The sequence below is a fragment of the Eleutherodactylus coqui genome, chromosome 13 (assembly GCF_035609145.1).
Source record: "Eleutherodactylus coqui strain aEleCoq1 chromosome 13, aEleCoq1.hap1, whole genome shotgun sequence".
Taxonomy (NCBI): Eukaryota; Metazoa; Chordata; class Amphibia; order Anura; family Eleutherodactylidae; genus Eleutherodactylus; species Eleutherodactylus coqui.
The window spans coordinates 12,287,226-12,308,059 of NC_089849.1; the positions used below are offsets into that span (position 1 = coordinate 12,287,226).

The window sequence follows — 20,834 nt, forward strand, 5'->3', positions numbered from 1 at the left end:
CGCAGAATTTTCAGCATGAATTCTGCCTCCAAAAAACCACGTAAACCTGCATGTGGATTTAGCCCCGTTAAAGTGGAAAATCCATATGTGGAATTCCGATGGGTTACTGTGTTAAGAAGTGACATGTTACTTCTTACGCAGAGATGCGATTTTCTGCTCGCGGATTCTGCCCATTGACAAGGCTAAACCCGTGTGCGAATCAGTGGCAAAAAGCTGCAGATTTAACAGTGGTTTTTAGAGACAGAATTGAAGCGGAGAATTCCATTGTGTGAATATAGCCTTAGGGTGTGTTTACACGCCGTGGAAATGGTGCGGATATTGACTATGTTTTAGATGCGCAAATACTGTGGAATATCCGCGGCAGACATTCCACAGCATTACCGCCCGTGTAAACATACCCTAATTGTCTGGTTTTTAGTGGGGGATCTTCTGCTGTTGAAAATTTGCACCATTTGCACTGCTACGTGTGAACGTACTTGTAAGACGTAGTTATTTACATGGTCAGAGGGCACTTGCAGAATCTTAAAAAGAAACTATGAAAAGTCTAAGAACTACTAACCTGAACTCTAAGGAAAAGGGCTAAAACTCTCACTTCTTTCCTGAATACTGGGAACATCTTATTCTCAATCTTGTCTTAAGATACAGCTATGTCCATGGGGCACAAAAGAGGAAGCCTTGGGATGCTGTGGAACTATGAGCACCAGCAAGTGCATAGATCGCAGCTGGAGAAAAAAAAACTTTTTTTCTTGCTTTACAAAATGCGATGTGAACTTTTTGTATTTCTCAAACTCCAAAACTTCATTCTAGTCCACCAACAGTGGAGACGGTCACCGTACCAATGTCACTAGATCCTGCCTACATTCTCTTTAGTAATGGCTCCCTTCTTAGATGACGATGTAACACAAACGAGATGTGAGGTATGGCAAACCTCATTCCTCTACTATCGCCGCCATATTGTGCAGTATATAATATTTATTACTCCTTACTGCAGTTTTGGGTCTCATATTTGCCGCCTAATCGATTCTCGGAGTACAGAGGCCATTGCTCGATACCATTCTACATCGTTGGCGTCCGACTTTAATAACACTGAGGTCTGGGAAATTCTACTTGCAAAATATGGCGCGAGTACGGGAAAAAAAGAGCGAACATAAGTACTTTCAGATTGCCCACAGGAAGAGCTCAACACCAAAACAATGTCACTTCTCCAGTGTCAGAATGATCTGCAGTATAGTTCTGTGCAACATGCTGCAGGCCTCCCCTCAATCCTCTTTGGTTCATCCAGCTTTCTCATTTCGCTCTCAAAAACATGGCACCTTAAACACGCACAAAACGGGGCTCCCAAGTCTATTCCGTGCCGTCAGACAATGACGTCACTTGTATGGTGGTATGTTCCTCTTCTCCATCCCTGGATTCGCAGGGCACGGCTACTATAGTGCTCCCAGCCGGTGCTATCTGGGCCAGGTTCTGTATCGTGGCACCCAGTCCCTGTAGCGTCAGCAACTGGATGGGACTCACTACTTTGAGAACGGTGTTACTGTCTTGCACAGCTGCAGTACTCAGGACGGTGAGGTTGGAGGAGTCGGGGTGAATCTCCAGCGTACTGGGAAAAGAGCTCCCTGAAGGGGTGAGGATAGTATAACCCCCCAAAATGGGGGAGGAGGGCGAGCTGGCCTGAGAGCTAGAGTTTTTGTTTATGACCGTGGAGCTGGAGGAGGATGGGATGGAGGTGGAAAGTACTTTAGAGAAGGGGAGGCCGGTCAGCTGAGAGAGGGACATTCCTTGTGGCAGGGTGATCTGTGCTGTATGACAGGAGCTCTGGGAGCTGATGGCGGCAGGACCTGAAGTGGCTCTGGTTAACCGTGGTCGTTTCATGGGAGGCGGCACGCTGACTGGCGTTAGGGTCATCAGGACGTTGTTTAGGTGCTGGGATTTGTGTTTCAGTTCCTTGGCTCTTCGTCGATGCTCATCGCACTGCTGCTCCAATGCTGAAAAAGGAGGGAGACTGACATTACTCTGTGAAAATGAGGAAAGGCTACTCCACATCAATCTGCACCCCAAGATTTCCAGGGGGTTCTGTTTCTAGATTAGGACGAATATGAACTTAAAGGGGTATTCTGGGCTTTTACTATTCATGACCTATACTAAGGCTAGGTCATCAATAGTATATCGGCAGGGATCCACTGCTCAGGATCCCTGCTGATCAGTTGATCCTCCGGCCTGCGTACAGTGCAGCGGGACTGGACATAGTCATCAGTGGTCAGGGCTGGAAGTATAATAGGAGGCATCGCTTCATTTGATTTCAATGGGAGTGAAGCCATCTGTTACACTTCCAGCCTTTACCACAGATGACGACGTGCAGTCGGGCTTCAAAGACAGCAAACCGGAAGATTAGATGATCAGCATGGATCCTGAATGGCAGATCCCTGCCGATCAATAGTAAATGCCCAGAATACCTCTTTAAGGGGGAAAATGTTCCCTACGGGTATGCCCAGCCAGTGAAACCAACCTCTCCAAGGCGCCAGTCTAAAGTCAGAGCAAGAGCAGGTTACGCTCAAGTCTGTGGACCCTGGAGACCATCCAGCACAAAGAAAAAGCATGATGGCAAAATCAGCTCTAGCCTTAGGGCTACTGCCCACGGACGGATTTTGTGGCAGCAATCAGCGGCGTTATTCCGCAGCTATTAGGTTCTGATGAAGAGAATAGCTTTTTGCGTTGCATTGTTCACGCTGCAGAATTCTAACGCGGAATTTCGCAGTGCGAAAGAAATTGTGACATGTTCTATTTGCCGTGGAAAAACGCGCAACTGGCTTCCATTGTAGTCAATAGAAGCCGTCCGTCACGCGATACTTCCGCTAGCACAGCAGAAGTATTGCGAGATTATGCATCACCACCCGCACGTTATGCGCTGCTCTGCACTGCGCATGTGCGCTGGCGCGCCGCACAAGACTCTCGCGGCAGATCCGGAGAGGTGAGTATGGGGTCTTTGCGGGGTGCCATGTCAGACTTCGCTGTGATATTCTGCCAGTGGAGTCTGACACAGCCGTGGGCAGGAGGCCTCAACCTTTAACTGTGGATTTGGAGTCTCACAGACCCTTCCTGATTCTAGATTTCTGGTCGCGTACTACCCCTCCCCCCCTTTATTATGCAACATAACTAAAATATATAAATAAAAGTTAATTATTCCCAAGTTTTTAAATTATTTATAACCTGAAAATTAATAAAAACAAGTTATTGTAAACATTCAGTTCATTATTGCACAATATATTGAACCACAGTATATAGAAGACTGTGAGACCCCCCCACGTCCAACTGGGGCCGGGATTTATTTGTTTCACTTCCTTGAAGGTTAAAAACGAGCTGTCCATTGACGTAAATACTTGCTCCGATTCAGTCTTCCAGCGGTGCTGGCAACTCCGATTCTGACCCGGTTCCGACACCTAGTCACATAGCATCAGCTCGTTATCTGTAATGTCACTGTGGGGGGCTGGCGTTCAACTTACTTCAATAACTAAACCAATCCCTTTCTCTGTCTATCCATCAACCGTGACAGAGGACGACGCTGGTTTAGTCATTGAAAGGAGCCGAATAGGCAGCCTTCCTGCGATGATGCCACCAACAATGAGGTATTCATATCACCTGACCCGGTGTTGGAACCAGACTGGAACTGGAGGTGCTGGCACCACTGGACCAGGACTGCATCGGCTATTTCCCTCTCTGGATAACAGTTATAATGGCACTTTCACAGCAAATACGTTACCTCAGAATCAACCAAGAATATGCTGGATGAAGCTTAGCCCCCTGCTGAGAGCCATAACTTTTCTTCTGTCACTGTAACTTTTTTATGCAGTTGCATTTCTCAACTACACAATTTTGGGGTAAATTGGTTAAAGGGGTGGCCTCGCTACTGGACAAGTCTTTTTTTTCAATAGGACTTCCTGTATGAAAATAGTAAACAGAGCTATACTTACCCCTCCACGGCCACCGGGATCCAGCGCTGCAGAGGATGTCACAGGAAAATCACATGTCCAACGCAGCCGATGAGAGGCTGCAGAGTCATGCTCTTGAACTAATGGCATCATGGCACTTATGATGTGAGCGCCGATGCCAGGAGAACGAGCAGCAACTCTGCAGCCTCTCGTTGGCTGCAGTGGTCCTCTGATTTCCTATGACATCATCTGTCACAGCAATCATTGGGACTGCAGCAGGCTGCAGCCCTGCATACCAGCGGTCACAGAAGGGTAAGTACAGCTTAATTTTCAGATTGTGGTGTTGATGACAGAGGATGTCTCCATGTGACCGGCGCAGAGAAAGGAGAGGTTTGGGCAGATATGCAGACCTGCCGACGGGACTGATTGCCTGTAATTTGCATGCAGTGTGGGAGAATTGAAAACCTTCGTTTTGCAGCTATTCTTTGAATAGGATTTCCAAAACAATAATTTGGAAAATGCCCATTCCATAATTGTTTAAACTGTGTAGGGGGTTTAATAGGTGAAAAACTGATGACGTGTTCCCTTTAATTGCAGGGTGAGATTTACAGCTGGTTAGCGAGCATTTTAATGCTGACTAAAAAGATATGATCAGCGGACACGCTGATTGCCGACCCTTTTACATATCTCAATGCTCCGGCAAAAGTCTATGCCCAATAACTTGGCTTATCTAAAAGGCATATAACCATATAATGTAGATTAATTCTAGATCTTCACAGTTTCTGATAAACTACTAACTGGAACCCGGACAAATCCCCTTGAACTACTAGGCATGACCCAAATAATAAGCACAACAGTATCTGGGAAACGGTACCTGCCAAGTCCCTTGTGTATTGCTCTCTGGACCGGTCCATTTGGCTCTTGTGACTGGCTAACACTTTCTTAATGAGGTCCAACATCCCAAAATTTTGGACAATGTTGTTGAGTAACATGGCATCTGAAAAAGAGAAGAGATGCGATTGAGAGGTTTATCCTGTGTTCCAGGATTAGCCTGAGACATGGGAGAGGAGATTGTGGCAACGGTGACTCCTGGCTGTCCGCTGCGATTCATTCCTTCCCACTCTGGAGTGGATTCATTCCTGACCCAAGGCAGCCAATTACTAGATCATAAAACAAATCCTGAATGTGGACATGCTGGTCCCGGCTAAAAATAATCTCCTGCATTAAAGGGGTTGTCCCGCGCCGAAACAGGTTTTTTTTTTCTCTTAACCCCCCCCCCCATTCGGCGCGAGACAACCCCGATGCAGGGGTTAAAAAAACAAACAGCACAGCGCTTACCTGAATCCCGGCGGTCCGGCGTCTTCATACTCACCTGCTGAAGATGGCCGCCGGGGTCTGCTCCCTCCGTGGACCGCAGCTCTTCTGTGCGGTCCATTGCCGATTCCAGCCTCCTGATTGGCTGGAATCGGCACGTGACGGGGCGGAGCTACACGGAGCCGGCATCCTGCACGAGCGATCCCATTCATAAAAGAAGAAGACCCGGACTGCGCAAGCGCGGCTAATTTGGCCATCGGAGGCCGAAAATTAGTCGGCACCATGGAGACGAGGACGCCAGCAACGGAGCAGGTAAGTATAAAACTTTTGATAACTTCTGTATGGCTCATAATTAATGCACAATGTACATTACAAAGTGCATTAATATGGCCATACAGAAGTGTATAGACCCACTTGCTGCCGCGGGACAACCCCTTTAATACAATGCCCAATTGTGATCTCTGAATCGGGAGGCTGAGCCTTGTTTAGCCTACAACAGCGTATAGCTTACAACATCCCAGCAGTAGATCACAATTTTCAGTGCATAATGACACAAATGGAATACCGTGATCCCCCAGAGTTATGGTTCCAACATAAAATATTTTTGACATACAATGGTCGCCCTGGCACCAATTAATACTGTATGCTGAGAGAACGCTATAATTACTGAACACACTTGAGTAGAGCAGGTTATCACACAATAGAATGCAGTTGGCTGTAAATGCATAGGCCAACAGCCACAGTCACGGCCAAAGGTTTAGAGACGGACACAAATTTTGGTTATTTGTTGCTTCAGGGTTTTAACATTTCTTAGGGTGGTTTCACATCTGTGTTGGAACCATAGCAGATCCGGGTGCAAATAACAGAAGAGAAAGCACTGGGCGGACTCAATTATAGTCAATGGGGGCCTCCAGCGCAGTATGGTTCAGTCCACAGATGGAACTGTTTGGCCGCACGGATTCCCCTTTCCTGCTACCTAAACGAAGCAAGAAAGCAGAATTCCCAGTACAAGTGTAAAAGCACCCTAAGGTCTCCTGCACACGGGCGTATTTGCATTGCGGAGTCCGCCTCCGGACTGCGAAGCATGTTGCAATTTTGTGCGGGTTACGCACGGCCAGCTTCCATTGAAGTAATCGCTGACGGACAGCTACGCATGGGTCACTGGCCAGGCACCGGGACGAACTCCGCTGCGGGAATCCCACATGCCGGGTCCGTCCCGCCTGTGTGCAGGAGGCCATAGTCAGATGTTTCTATGGTTACTGAAGTACAATTATAAGCATTTCATAAATTTTTAACCTTTTATTGACAAATACATGACGTTTAGGCAAAGACTCAATATTTTGTGTTGACCCTTGTTTCCAGACTTCTGCAGTTCGCCTCGGCATGTTGGATATCTGCTTCTGGGCCAAATCCTGACCGAGGACGACCCATTCTTCCTATCAGTGCTTAGAGTTCATCACAATTTCTGCGTTTGTTCACCCGTTTTTTGACGATTGACTGTAGGTTTTCAATGGGCCTGAATTCTGGGGAGTTTCCTTGCCCAGGATCCAGAATGTCAATGTTTTGTTCACCAAGCCACTTCATTATCACTTTTGCCTTCTAACATGGTGTCCATCATGCTGGAAAAAGTATCATTCACCACCAGATTACTCCTTGGTTGGGAGGCGCTGCTCCCGGGGGCGGTTAGGAGGCGCTGCTCCCGGGGGCGGTTAGGAGGCGCTGCTCCCGGGGGCGGTTGGGAGGCGCTGCTCCCGGGGGCGGTTGGGAGGCGCTGCTCCCGGGGGCGGTTGGGAGGCGCTGCTCCCGGGGGCGGTTGGGAGGCGCTGCTCCCGGGGGCGGTTGGGAGGCGCTGCTCCCGGGGGCGGTTGGGAGGCGCTGCTCTTGGAGAATGTTTAGGTACCATTCTCTATTTGGTATATTTTCACTCCCTTGGATGAAAAGCAACCCCACACATGAATGGTCTCAGGATGCTTTACTGTTGGCATAACACAGGACTCATGGTAGTCTTCTCCGGACAATCATTCTTCCAGATGTCCCAAACAGTCACAAAGGGGCTTCATCAGAAAAAAAGGTTTTCTATTACTTACGGTAAAATACCTTTCTTGTCACATTCATTGGGGAACACAGAAGACCTTGGGTATAGATGCTGCCACTAGCTAGTCACTCTTACCAGCTATACCCCTCCTGCAGGCACTAAGTTAAATATGTTTTAGCTTGCCGTTTGTAGGAAACAGACCTCCTCTTACATCAGACATCAAACCTCCTTGATTCGTCATCTGCTATATGCCACTCGCACCGTACGGTAGGAGGGACTAACTTTTTCTTTGCCTAGTGTCGCCTCCTAGTGGCAGCAGCTATACCTGAGGTCTTCTATGTCCCCAAATGACAAAGACAAGAAAAATAGTCCTCTGAAGTCCAATCCCTGTACTTCCTGCAAAATGTCAGTCACTGCTCTGCCCCCTGTGCAGTGGCTGATGCTTGTAATTGCAGGGGCAGCTTCCATTAATTTCAATGAGACCCCAGCCTGCAGTTACAAGAGCCAGCTACTACACAGGGGTCGGAGCAGCGACTTCTGCTCTGATTCGTGTGTAGCGATGCTGACAGCATGCATCCATCCAGCTGATCGGCCCAGGTTCCAGAGTGGCGGACCCCGGCCGATCACCTATTGAGGATAGGTCATCAATAGTATTTGTGCCTGGAAAACCCCTTTAAGGGAACACTTAAATCACACATCGGATCTCCATGCTCTTCTTCATCTCCTGACTCTTTCTCATCTGTCACATGTGCTCAGAGTGAACCGGTTATCATCTGTGAAGAGAACAAGGTGCCAATGGCGGACTGAGTGCCATCTGAGCTGCCCAATGCTGAACTGTAAGCACAGGTCCTTCTACAGAACGTCAGGCCCTCATGCCATCCTCATGGAGTCCATGTATGACAGTTTGGTCAGTAGTCCGCTGGAGCTCATCTTGCAGGGCTCTGGCAGCGCTCCACCAGTCCGGGACACAGTACTTGCACCAAATATGCTGTTTCTACTGAACAGAAGTGAATTGTAAATAACATCCATGGTCATTCAGAGTGGTGACCTTAGTCTAAAGATCCACCTGTCTATAACTCCTTCCCTCCGGGATGGACGCTTCATGTCTAGTGCTATTAACCCTTAACAATCCACATTCCCACTATGTTCTTGATGGATATGTAGTGGCGCTGGCTATCCCTTTTATGAATCACATCACCTATGTGTTCTAGGACTCTCTTCTTTCACTCTCTAGTTCTTTCCTCCACATAGGAGACATTGGCCGAGATACTGCCCCTTGGATATACCCCTAATCAGCGGTTTTGGGTGGCAACCATCCCACCAAAGGAGGCTGTTTGTCAGTTGTGGAGAGACCTCCACTACTAGCCTTAAAAACAAGTACATCCAAGAAGTGTCTTTTACACTGGCCGACAGTTGTTTAAAGGACTGCACAAGTGCTGAGGTCACCGCTAAGATTTTTAGCACTTGATCAGAGCGTTTACACTGAAAGACTTAATGCTGGCTTCTCGCTCGGTGCTTCACTTTTTATGTGAAGCGCTGAGCGGGGAGCTTTTACACGCAACTAAAAGTCTGTGATAACGACAAGTGTTTGGAGAGTGTGCGATTTGTTTTTGCTTTTACATGTAACGATTATTGCTTAAATTCATTCATTTGAACGAATTTTGAGTGATAATCGTTACGTGTAAATTGGTCAAAAAGCAGTGCATTCTGATTCCATGAAAGTACCGGCTACATAGATAAATATATCATCTATGTAGCCGACCCTTTTATAGGGGTGTCTTGCGGTCGCCTTTCCAGTGCTCCTGTTGTCATTTTCATTTGCCCCAAAATAGGTGAAATGGATTCCCAATCGCTTCTGCTTCCTACCTAGACAGATTGATATCCTGGAAGTGTAAGTGACTTGGGGTCATACACGGATGTGCCAGTGTTCCCCCCCCAATTTTTTAAAATTGGAAATAAGAAATACTGGATAATACACCTTGCAGCTGAATGGGTGGCATCTGCAGTCTTTGCTTCAGCCCTTTCATGGTCTCCAACAGCTCCTGGTGAAATTCTTGGATGACCTCCCCCAGCAGCCCTGCATCCCGCAATCCTTGCCAGAAGCCCAGTGTATCATCTGCAGAAGAAAAATTAAATAGTTCGACTGAATTCACACAAGTGTATGAAAACGTATCCGCGTTGCATCCACAAAACCAGATATTTTTTCATCCATATGATGTCCAAATGCAATCGGTATGGATGCTACTGAATGAACTATAGCGACGGCTGCTAGCGCTCACGTTTTCCCAACAATTGTCAAGCTGAACCTGCAAATGTAGGTGCAACTCAGCAATTATTTTATTAGAAATATTCACTGAATGTATTCCTAAAACGTAGCTTTTAATAAACAATATTTTAAAACCTCAAGGTGCCTCACTGACACAACGTGACATAGACAAACATACATGTACAAGAACAGCTCTATGTTGAGCTAGTAATAAAAGATGCTAGGAGAAAAAAAGCCCCATATGAGTGAATGGCTCATATAGCGAGAGGAAGGCACCTATACACGAAATTAGTATATGTTGGTGCCAACCAACAATGGTACAAGGCTAATGACCAAAACTGCGGTCAAGCAACTCATGGGTATAACGAGTCTCTCAAAAGAGAATCCTGGACCAATGCCAGAAGTGGATGAGTTGATTCACGAATGAAATTTAATTCGTATTTGGTTCTTGGTTCGACGCGTTTCCGTCAGAGTACTGACTTCATCAGGAACCTATTATTGTAGAAGAGTTGTACTAAGAATGGGTACGATAACCCTAGCTGATATGGGAAAACAAGGCTGCCGTAGCTTGGCATAGAACGAGTGCAACGATACCGCAAGGGCTGATGATGGTAGTATGCTGGCCCTTGGACCGTGCACCCCTCTCAAAAACTCCTAAAGGGTGGACAATTACCACCAAGGACAGTAGCCTAGAAGCACAACCAGTGCAGACAGACGGTCGCCCAAAAATAGTGGTTAGCCAGCGAGCCTTAAATAAAGCCAAAGAGTAGATACTTGTAACCAATCTATTCTAAAGCCACCAGATTCAATGCTGTTACTAGTAGGGCAAAATACCCAGTAAAGATAGATCAAGTAGGAGCGAGAGAGCTATGCAGCAGCACCTCCAGTCTACCATCCAGACTACCATCTCCTAGCATCTTTTATTACTAGCTCAACATAGAGCTGTTCTTGTACATGTATGTTTGTCTATGTCACGTTGTGTCAGTGAGGCACCTTGAGGTTTTAAAATATTGTTTATTAAAAGCTACGTTTTAGGAATACATTCAGTGAATATTTCTAATAAAAGACTTGTCTTTCTCGGTATTCCTCTGCCACTGTGAGTTTCAACTCAGCAATTAGCAGCATTATAGGGAGCGTTAACAGCACTTGTATAATAACACCCAATGTCTGTTTTTTTCACTTCTCTATGTTACATGTTTTTCACATCTGCAAAAAAAAATCTGGCACAGGTTCCAATTAATTTTTTCCCGCATCACTTAACAACCGATCTGTGAAATCAGATGGTGCTTACGTGCCGTTTTTTCTACCTAAAGTTCTCGTCCACAAATCAGACTCGAGTAGTGCATGCTGATTTTGTCACACGGACTATGTGAAAAAAACGGATGCAACAATTGGCACACTGGCTGCTATGGAGCTGTGTGCGGTCCGAGTCTAGTGAATTAGGTCAGCAATTGTGATCCATATCAGTCCAAAATTAGTCAGAATCTGCTGTTCAGGAATGTGGGAAAAACTCAAACAGCAGCCATATTGGTTTTCAGCTAACTTTAAAAGAAAAAAACATAACTAAGGGTCCTTTTACATGGGCCACTTTAGGCTTCCGATGAGTAGCGATCATCACATTGGTCCTTGTGTACTTGGCCATTTACACAGGCCAGACTCTAAATAGGGGGGCGAACGAGCATTCATACTTTCATCGCTGTTGACAGCGGACCCCCTTGTTCACACGTGGAGATGTGCTGTCAAGAACAGCGATCTTTATGGCTAAAAAAAAGATGCCGAATGGGCATTTGCTTGATCGTTGTTCGATCACTGTCGTTTCGATGGTGCAATGATTAGGAGAAAGAACGTTTTAATGAGCGCCTGTTCATGATCATTATGTAAAGTCCTTAACCCCTTTCCTGCCCCAGAGCATAAATGTACAACCTGGGTGGGAGGCTGTTCCTGCAAATGTGTGTACATTAACGCCCTATGGATGGCGACACCTCAAAAGCTGCAGCACCATCTGCAGCAGAGGCTGACTGTGACGGACAGCTGGCCTCCCACTGCAACAGCAGGGATCAGTGAGAACATGTAAAGTGTTCACAGAGGGGAGGGTGCACCCTCTGTGATGTCATCGCTCTTGGAACACAGAGGGTCGATGGGTTACCATAGCCTGTAATCACTATGATTAGTGATAATACACTGCAATACAGAAGTACTGCAATTTATTATCAGTGCGATCATAGTATTGCAAGTTCAAGTCCCTTACCGGGATATAAAAAAAATAAAAATTGAAGAAGTAAAAAAACAAAAACATTAAAAAAAATTGTTTAAACAGAAAAATGTGTGCACTTCCACCTCGTTTAAAAAAAATAAGAAGAACCACTGACATGTTTGGTATTTTTGCATCCATAACGACCCGTACAATAAAGTGAACACTCTTTATTCTGCACGGCAAACATTATTAAAAAATAAATAAATAAATACTGAGCCAAAATGCTTCTCTGTTCATTTCACCTCCCCAAAAAGCTCAATAAAATTAATCAAAACAGCCATGTACTTTAATAGGGTACAAATGAAAACTAGATCTCGTCACACAAAAAAAAAACAAGCCCGCATACGGCCATGTCAACGGAAAAATAAAAAAAAGTTATGGGTTTTGAAAAGTGGAGAAAAAAGTCCCCCCCAAAAATCATTGCATCCTTAGGTCCAAAATAGGCGGTGTCACTAAGGGGTTAAACATCTGAATAGACAATCTAGTTAGACGGTCTACATTCCTCCTATTTTAGGCCGTTACAATAACGAATATTTGCTCTTACCAGCGACGGTGCTACCCCACTCTCCTGAATTTTCACAGGTTTCAATAGTGATTGTTGTGGGGGTCCCATTCACTGTAAAATCTAAGTAATGAAAAAGACAAAGAATGATTCACTTTAAGCAGATAATGGTGCGGAATAATGAAATTGCAGAGCTTGAAACTGTATCTTTCCATTAGACCAGACAAGGAGTCAAAAGCCCTCAGGTCCTCTTTTGCGGTAACCGCTGAACCCGTTTCTCCGGGTTTGATGGCACTAAAACATTTCTTCCAGTAAATAGACAGACTAAATAACTGGAGGCAAACTGTAATTTATGAAGCAGCTTCAAAGGCAAAGCTGTATACACCTTACACCGTGGCGTGCATACGCCTTACACCCGTGGCGTGCATACGCCTTACACCCGTGGCGTGCATACGCCTTACACCCGTGGCGTGCATACGCCTTACACCCGTGGCGTGCATACTAGGACAGAGTTCTAGTTCCGCACACAGAAGACTTCCTGCCATTTCAGCCACCACCATTACTTACTGTCACTGGAGGCAGTTGTGATGGGAATGTACTCCGTAGACACCTGGCTGCAGAGTGACACACGGCTACCCGTCACATCGATCTTGGTGCTCCGGCAGGTATTGGAACAGACTTTTGAGTGCTGATAAAAATCCAGCTCTCCAGAGTCCATTATCTTTCTGGTGTAGAGAAGAGAGGCAACATTAATATTTTAACAGTTTAGTAATAAATCTCTACATTGAGGCCAAAACAAAGGTTCAGGCATGGCATTGGTAGGGTGTATAACGGTACATGTAAAGGGCCTTTTACAAGGGCTGAAAATTGGCCTGTTGTCACAGGCGACCGATCAATTAAAAAGGTTGCACCAAAACTGCAAGATATCCTCTATCCGCAGGATAGGGGATAACATGCTGATCAGCGAGACCCCCACCAACCTCCAGAATGGGAGGGGTTTGCCTCTGCCCACGCAGGGACGTCACTGTGAATGCAGCATTGAACGAGCATATGCGGTTAGCCCTCCCATTCATCTCAATGGTTCTAACAGAAATACCCAAGTGGGTGCCGCTCGTCTATCTCCGCAGTGCCATTACTGTGAATGAAGTGCTAGTGTACTTGTGTGACCAGAGCTCCATTCGGTCTCCACCTCACTGCAGGGAAGGGAGAAAAGGGGGTGCTGGACCCCTATTCTTGAGATCAGCGGAGGTCTGAGCAATGAGACTCCCACCGATCAGCAGTTACATGGATGGAAGAGAATTTGCAATATTGGTTAACCCCTTTAAAACTTGTTCACTGCTGTTCACATACTTCAGAGGATTGCCTGTTACAAGCACCGGCCACTACACAGAGGTCAGAGAAGAGACTTCCGCTGCTTCTGCTCAGACACTGTATAATTGCGGTGCTGTCAGCGGGCGCACAATCAGCTGATCGGTTGGGGGCCCAGATGATCAATAGTATTTTCCCCAGAAAACCCCTCTAAGGTCCTTTTTGCACGGGCATAATGCAGGGTTTGAATTTTTCTCTGATCGCTCACTTACACAATAATGGGGCTGTATAAAGGGACCAACAATCAGTCGATCAACAAGCAAATGCTTGTTGATCAGCTGCTCGTTCAGTTTCAGCGAGCATAAGAGGCTCCCTTATCGGTGGTAAATCTCCCAGTGTGAACAGAATGATGTACAGCCAGTCCATGGGAAGAATGATAGTAGCAGTGACCATTCATCACCATAAGCCAGCGTTTCCCAGCTCTAGTGTTCATGGACCCCCACAGGCCATGTTTTCAGGATTTCCTCAGTGTTGCACAGGTGATGTAATTATTGTCTGTGCCTCAGATGTTCTCTCTATAGCATATTCTGAAAACATGACTTGTCAGGGTGCCTTGAGGACTGGAGTTGAGAAACATTGCCATAAGCAGACTCTCGGTCCATGTAAAAGAAAATGTAATGAGTGCCGAACAACACGTGTCGATTTGCACTTGTTACATCAGCCAAGATCTTGGTCAGTGTGAAAGTTTCATTAGCCCGTAAACATTTTATTTTTATTTTTTTTGCTCAACCAATAATTTTTAATACAGAAATCATAATACAGTACGTTACTTCACGTAAACATAGCTCAAGGGGAGGGAAAAGCCCCTGTGCTGTCAGGATGACTTCAAGAAAGGGAATTAACAGGTAAACCTAATTCCTGTCTTCCCCTCGTCATCCTGACAGCATACACCTGGGGAAGTGCCAACAAGCCTGTAAACATTAAGCAAGTTTTAAGAGAGCCTCAGGGTGGTACTATCCTACTGACTTCAGTGCCATGCAGATTAGTGCTACCAGTGCAGTGAGCCATGCAGATTAGTGCCATGCAGTGCAGTGAGCCATGCAGATTAGTGCCATGCAGTGCAGTGAGCCATGCAGATTAGTGCCACCAGTGCAGTGAGCCATGCAGATTAGTGTCATGCAGTGCAGTGAGCCATGCAGATTAGTGCCACCAGTGCAGTGAGCCATGCAGATTAGTGCCACCAGTGCAGTGAGCCATGCAGATTAGTGCCATGCAGTGCAGTGAGCCATGCAGATTAGTGCCACCAGTGCAGTGAGCCATGCAGATTAGTGCCACCAGTGCAGTGAGCCATGCAGATTAGTGCCATGCAGTGCAGTGAGCCATGCAGATTAGTGCCACCAGTGCAGTGAGCCATGCAGATTAGTGCCACCAGTGCAGTGAGCCATGCAGATTAGTGCCACCAGTGCAGTGAGCCATGCAGATTAGTGCTACCAGTGCAGTGAGCCATGCAGATTAGTGCCATGCAGTGCAGTGAGCCATGCAGATTAGTGCCACCAGTGCAGTGTGCCATGCAGTGCAGTGAGCCATGCAGATTAGTGCCATGCAGTGCAGTGAGCCATGCAGATTAGTGCCATGCAGTGCAGTGAGCGCTCTCTGTAGGGCAGCAAGTCCACTATTACAAAACAATATATATATGGGAATATAAATTAATTCATTTTCTGATAATTTCCTTTATGGCCTCGTGTGTTTCCACCCTTCCCCATACAAACCTGAGCATAACGCCATTCATTCGAATCGCCCTTTTCCAGTCCTTCAGCGTGGATTTTCCAGCCAAGTGAACAAATTCCTTCGGCGTTATTAAGTGGTCATTGTACTGAAACAGAAAGAATATAGGGTCATAAAAAGATGGCAGTGGGCTAGTAAAGAGGCACTCTAGCACTATTTTGCTTTCGTGGGCTTACATGCCAGTCAGCAGTTTGGAAAACATACATGTGATGCAGTTTGTTTCTGAGGAGTGGCGATATGCATGTCGCATGGTAGAGCGCCTGACTGGCTGGGAGGGATCATGTGGTATATCATGGGACTTGCTTTTCAGCCCCCATTCGGCACTCTGGGCCGTGTAGTAGATGAAATTATATTCAGCATTGTAACTATTACAGTATCTTTTTTTTTTTTTAAACTCGTTTTATTGAACAATATGTATTTCGTACATTGCGTGAATAAACAACTTTGGTTACATCGTAGGCTCTTGTGATTATGTAATTACATTTAAATACGTTACATTAACCCTTTCCAATCCACTGTCTGACCTGTGAAGACATTATGATTTAAGGCTGTACAGCTCTGATGTTGGAAGACGTCCGTCAGGGTTCTCTTACTGTGTATTGCCAGCCTCTCTGCTGTTGGAGCCTATCCAACATGTCACCTCATGCAGTACTGGCTTTAGCCAGCATATAGCGCTGTTGTATAACGGCAGAAAAAGAGTAAAACCCTAGGAAAACCAGGATACAAATTGGATTGGAAAGGGTTAACATATGCTGGTATTGAATACAGTGTGGCAGTGTATTTGCTCATGGTGTCAGTGGAGGGCCATAGCTTTCTCGTGTTTTACCGGTTTGTTCTGGATACGGTTGCTCTCAGCAGGCTTTGGAATCGGTCTTGCGTCAATATTGTACTTGTTGATCCGCACCATCTTTCCCATACCTTATCGAATTTATCGGGGCATTTTCTATTTTTGTATACTATTTTTTCATATGGTAGGATAGCATTAACTATGTTCTGCCATTTTGAGAGTGTCGGGGGGCGTCTATCCATCCATCGCAAAGCTATTGCCTTGCGAGCGTAGAATAATGTCTTAGTGAGGAATATCCTGTCGTGGTATTGCCATTGTTCTTCGTCTAAAATGCCCAATAGACATACTGCGGGGTCCTGTGGTACCGGTATACCCATCAGTTGAGTTAGGAATTCTGTGACTTCTCCCCAGTATGTGTAGATGTTGGGGCAGCTCCATATTAGATGGTTGAAGTTTGCATTGGGGGCTCTACATCTATGACATTAGTTTGTAGGTATCCTATTCATTTTATGCAGTCTGATCGGCGTCAAATAGCACTGGTGTATATATATAATTGAGTCAGTTTGTTGTTTGCGGCTGGTGATACCGCGGTGTACGTGGACATCGCGGTTTCCCAGTCCTCATTGGTGAGAGTGGGGATGAGCTCTTTCCATCACTGTCATTGGTGTTTCGGGGATCTTGGTTTGTAACAGGTGGGTGTACAACGCCGATATCAATCCTTTGGGCCCCTGGGTGCACAGTATCCCTATTAATGGGTACTGGAAGAAGGGTTGTCTGGGTTCCGGGAATTGTGCGGTTAAGGCGTGCCTAAGTTGTAGGTACCTATAGAAGCCCGTTCTTGGAATTTGGTATAGTTGTTGTAATTGCTCGAAGGAAATTAGTACTTGGTCAGTATATAGGTGTTCTAGAGCAGTGACTCCTAGATTTATCCAAAATTGTTTGTCTGGTAGGTTCACCAGGTGTGGTAATGCTCTATTGTCCCATAAAGGGGTCTCCAGAGGGGTGCCCTCCCGTTTGGTCAGTAGCTTGCATGCTTGCCATACATTAGTCGCAAGTCTATGGATGGGGCAGTATCTGTTTAGTCAACAATCCTGGTTTTTCCAGGAGGATCCAAAGTGATGCCTCCGAGAGAAAAAACATCAGGTGGTGCTCGGAGTTGGGGAGAGGAGAGGCCGACAGCCAGTGGCGGATATATCTAACCTGTCCCGCTAGATAATAGAGCTTGAAATCTGGTAATGCCATTCCTGCCATTTCTTTAGGTCGCTGTAGTGTGTCCATTCCAAGTTTGGCTCTGGTGTTCCCCCAAATGAATGATACTATTGGGGAATTCGTTTTTTTTAAGAATTTCTGTGGTATTGTTATTTCTGCGTGTTCTAGACAGTATAGGTACTTGGGGAGTATTATCATTTTTATGAGATTTATTCTGCTTGCTACGGACAGTGACAGAGAGCTCCAAGCCTTTAGTTTTAATTGTAGGGTTGTCAGTAGTGGGGTGATGTTTACTATTACAGTATCTTAAAGGGGTTGTCCCGCGCCGAAACGGGTTTTTTTTGTTTTTTTTTTTTAACCCCCCCCCCCCCGTTCGGCGCGAGACAACCCCGATGCAGGGGTTAAAAAAACAACCCGCACAGCGCTTACCTGAATCCCGGCGGTCCGGCGTCTTCATACTTACCTGCTGAAGATGGCCGCCAGGATCCTCTGTCTCCGTGGACCACAGGGCTTCTGTGCGGTCCATTGCCGATTCCAGCCTCCTGATTGGCTGGAATCGGCACGTGACGGGGCGGAGCTACACGGAGCCGGCATTCTACACGAGCGGCCACATAGAAGACTGCAGAAGACCCGGACTGCGCAAGCGCGGCTAATTTGGCCATCGGAGGGCGAAAATTAGTCGGCTCCATGGGAACGAGGACGCCAGCAACGGAGCAGGTAAGTATAAAACTTTTTATAACTTCTGTATGGCTCATAATTAATGCACAATGTATATTACAAAGTGCATTATTATGGCCATGCAGAAGTGTATAGACCCACTTGCTGCCGCGGGACAACCGCTTTAACGACCCTCTCATTTAAACAGGTCTGTCCGAGTGATGCAGTACAAGTTCCATCACATACATCTTTTTACATGGGTAGATCATCTATCTGTGGTAACGAGCATAGAGCAACGATGAGCATGTCGATCGACTTAGCAATCGTCCGCCCCATACAGCGATCGCTTACACGTCTCTCTGTTCAAATGTGGAGATGTGCAGCCAACCAACAAGAATTATTATGCTTGCATATACAAGATGATCAGCCGAAGTAAGACCATTTGTTTGTTTTTTCGCTGACTGATCATTTGCACTTTTTCACAAGTAGAAGACTGGATAGACAAACGTTCGGGCAAACATTTGTGCCCAATAACTGGGTCATGTCTTAAAGGTCTTCCAAGTCATGAAATTATGATCAGCCAGAATGTGACTGCTCAATTATACGAACGATCCGACTAGTAACGTACCAGACCAAAAAAAACTGTCAAATCAGAGAGGTGTAAACTAACAGTACTCTTGTACAAGTTGCCAAGTGACCGGCTATATTGTGAGGATCATACCATACAAGTATAGTTTCTGCACGCTATGGCTGACAAATCCGCCCATTGGCCACCATAAACATTAAAGTGCCCACACACCTCCAACAACTCTCAAACGAATGATTGTTTGTCAGACAGCCGTTTCCACCAGCCCCTCCATTCACAAGAACGTTTGGCTCAGTTTAGGGAGGTAAGCCGCAGTCAGACACTTCTGGTGATAGCTTATCTCCCAGAGAACAGAAGGACCAGGCATTACTATTCAAATTCCCTGATCCTTCTTTCCCCTGCCATCATCTGTCAGATAAAAGAGGAGCCCTTCCAAAACATCAGAATTGTTCCAGCCACGCCAATGTGTATAGTCTAATTTTCAAACAATTTCGGCTGAAAAAGTTAAAAACTGCCATTTCAGCCAACTTTTATCTTATATGTGTATGAACAGAATAGGTCACCTCACCTGTACACACTTGACATTGATTCCAGGACACACAAACTTCCTCCATAAGAGATTGGCCTTGCTTTCTCCACAGGTAATGGGGTAAGCGATTTCTGCCGCCAGAGCCTCCTCTTCTTCGTCCCCCATCTTCACTTCTCATTAGAAAGGGCGAAAAGAAACATTTTCTTATGAATTTCTGAACTAAAATTATATTCCTATGTTTAGGTGTATACACATACTATATACACTGATTGGCCACTTTATTAAAGCCCTCAACCCCTTTATAAGAGCCCAAGCCCTTTCACGATTGGCGCTTCCCTGTATGGTAATTCTCCCCGTGACCCCGGAGTGCGGCATAAAATCACGTGACCAGTTTTCCGTGGATCAGTTTCAGTGTGAATCCACATTAGATGGAAAATCCAGCGATCAGAGCGACTTCCAATGAGGCCGGGTCATTGGTGCTAGACTAGCTGGGGTCGGGATTTCACTGCCAACCGCAGAGGGTTTTCTCATGTAACGGTGTGGAGAGTATACAGAGAATGGCGTGATCGAGGAAAACATCCAGCGGAAGGGGATCGTGTAGACGGAAACAACTCATCACCCAAAGGAGGATGTCAGGAATCGTTTTGACCAACAGGCGCTGCAAAGTTAACAGTCTAACTAACATGTCCAAACGCACAACGGATGGGCTATAACAGCAGACGACCAGTTTCAGCACCATTGTGTCCAAGAGAAACAGAAAGACGAAACGCCAGGGAACAAAAGAGCGCAAAACTTGTATCACTGAGCAGCGGAAAATATCCCCTGGTCAGATGGATCCAGATTTCTGTTGCACTGTGCTGATGGGAGGTCAGAATTTGGTGTAAGCAATATGAATCGCTGACCCCTTCCTGTCAGCTGGTCAGAACATGTCAGCAACTCCATCTATTCTGCAGCAACTACAAGAAGCTTCCTGTCCGCAGGGGCCGATATTCCTGCAGAACCAGTGGGATCTACGACACGACGAACTGCTTCAATTTGGAAGCCCAACGCGCTACTAGATTGGGGGGGGGGGGGGCAAATAAAGGGGCCGTTCAATGTATATCATCATAGTTTCTGGACTACTGGAGAAGGAAGAAAAGAGAAAACAAACACTTCTAGATATTCAGAAGATATTTACCAGGATAATAAAAACGTATTTGGATATACATTCCCAGAATGTCTCTCTGACCTCACTTTGCAAATACTTCTGGTTTTAAAGTCCATGTTGATATGACTCTTCACATACCTAATACGGCTTCTTTCAGTTCCGTAGATGCGCTAAATGCGGCCGCCATGCTCTCGGACTCCAGGGCCTCTTCTGACAGGGTCCTGCACACAGATGAAGAATTACGATCATCATATATAAAGATCCCCCGGGGTATGCATCATTGTGATGAGAATAGTGACACGCAGGATCGTGGACCCCAGCAGGATGTTGATGCTTCTGCACAAGTAGGTCATTAATGTGGACATCACACAGCAGCGCCCAAGGGGGGCTGTCTGATGAGGAGGCCCTTGGAGCCCCCAATACCACAAGGGGGTCCAGTGGTAGATGCCTACCTGAAGACTCCAGGCGCAGAGACATCACTACTCCCAACCCAGGGGAGCCTCAGCTCCTGCCCATTCCAGACTGGACT

The 20,834-nt window shown here is 46.2% G+C and overlaps 1 protein-coding gene across 5 annotated transcripts in view; it reads right to left on the minus strand.

The window, feature by feature from the left end:
* Window positions 1–1,054: 1,054 nt before the first annotated feature.
* GMEB2 (glucocorticoid modulatory element binding protein 2) overlaps window positions 1,055–20,834 on the minus strand; it is a 30,032-nt gene continuing 10,252 nt past the window's right edge. For 4 of the 5 annotated variants that reach the window (XM_066587400.1, XM_066587399.1, XM_066587398.1 and 1 more), the window contains 9 exons: window positions 20,758–20,832; window positions 20,444–20,526; window positions 19,198–19,328; window positions 15,375–15,478; window positions 12,865–13,022; window positions 12,340–12,420; window positions 9,254–9,391; window positions 4,801–4,923; window positions 1,055–1,985 (listed from right to left, as the gene is read on the minus strand). In XM_066587400.1, coding sequence (XP_066443497.1) covers window positions 1,345–1,985; window positions 4,801–4,923; window positions 9,254–9,391; window positions 12,340–12,420; window positions 12,865–13,022; window positions 15,375–15,478; window positions 19,198–19,328; window positions 20,444–20,526; window positions 20,758–20,832 — 1,534 coding nt within the window. In that variant the 3' untranslated portion in view covers window positions 1,055–1,344. The remainder of the gene's footprint in view (window positions 1,986–4,800; window positions 4,924–9,253; window positions 9,392–12,339; window positions 12,421–12,864; window positions 13,023–15,374; window positions 15,479–19,197; window positions 19,329–20,443; window positions 20,527–20,757; window positions 20,833–20,834) is intronic. The other variant, XM_066587397.1, reaches the window with a different exon arrangement.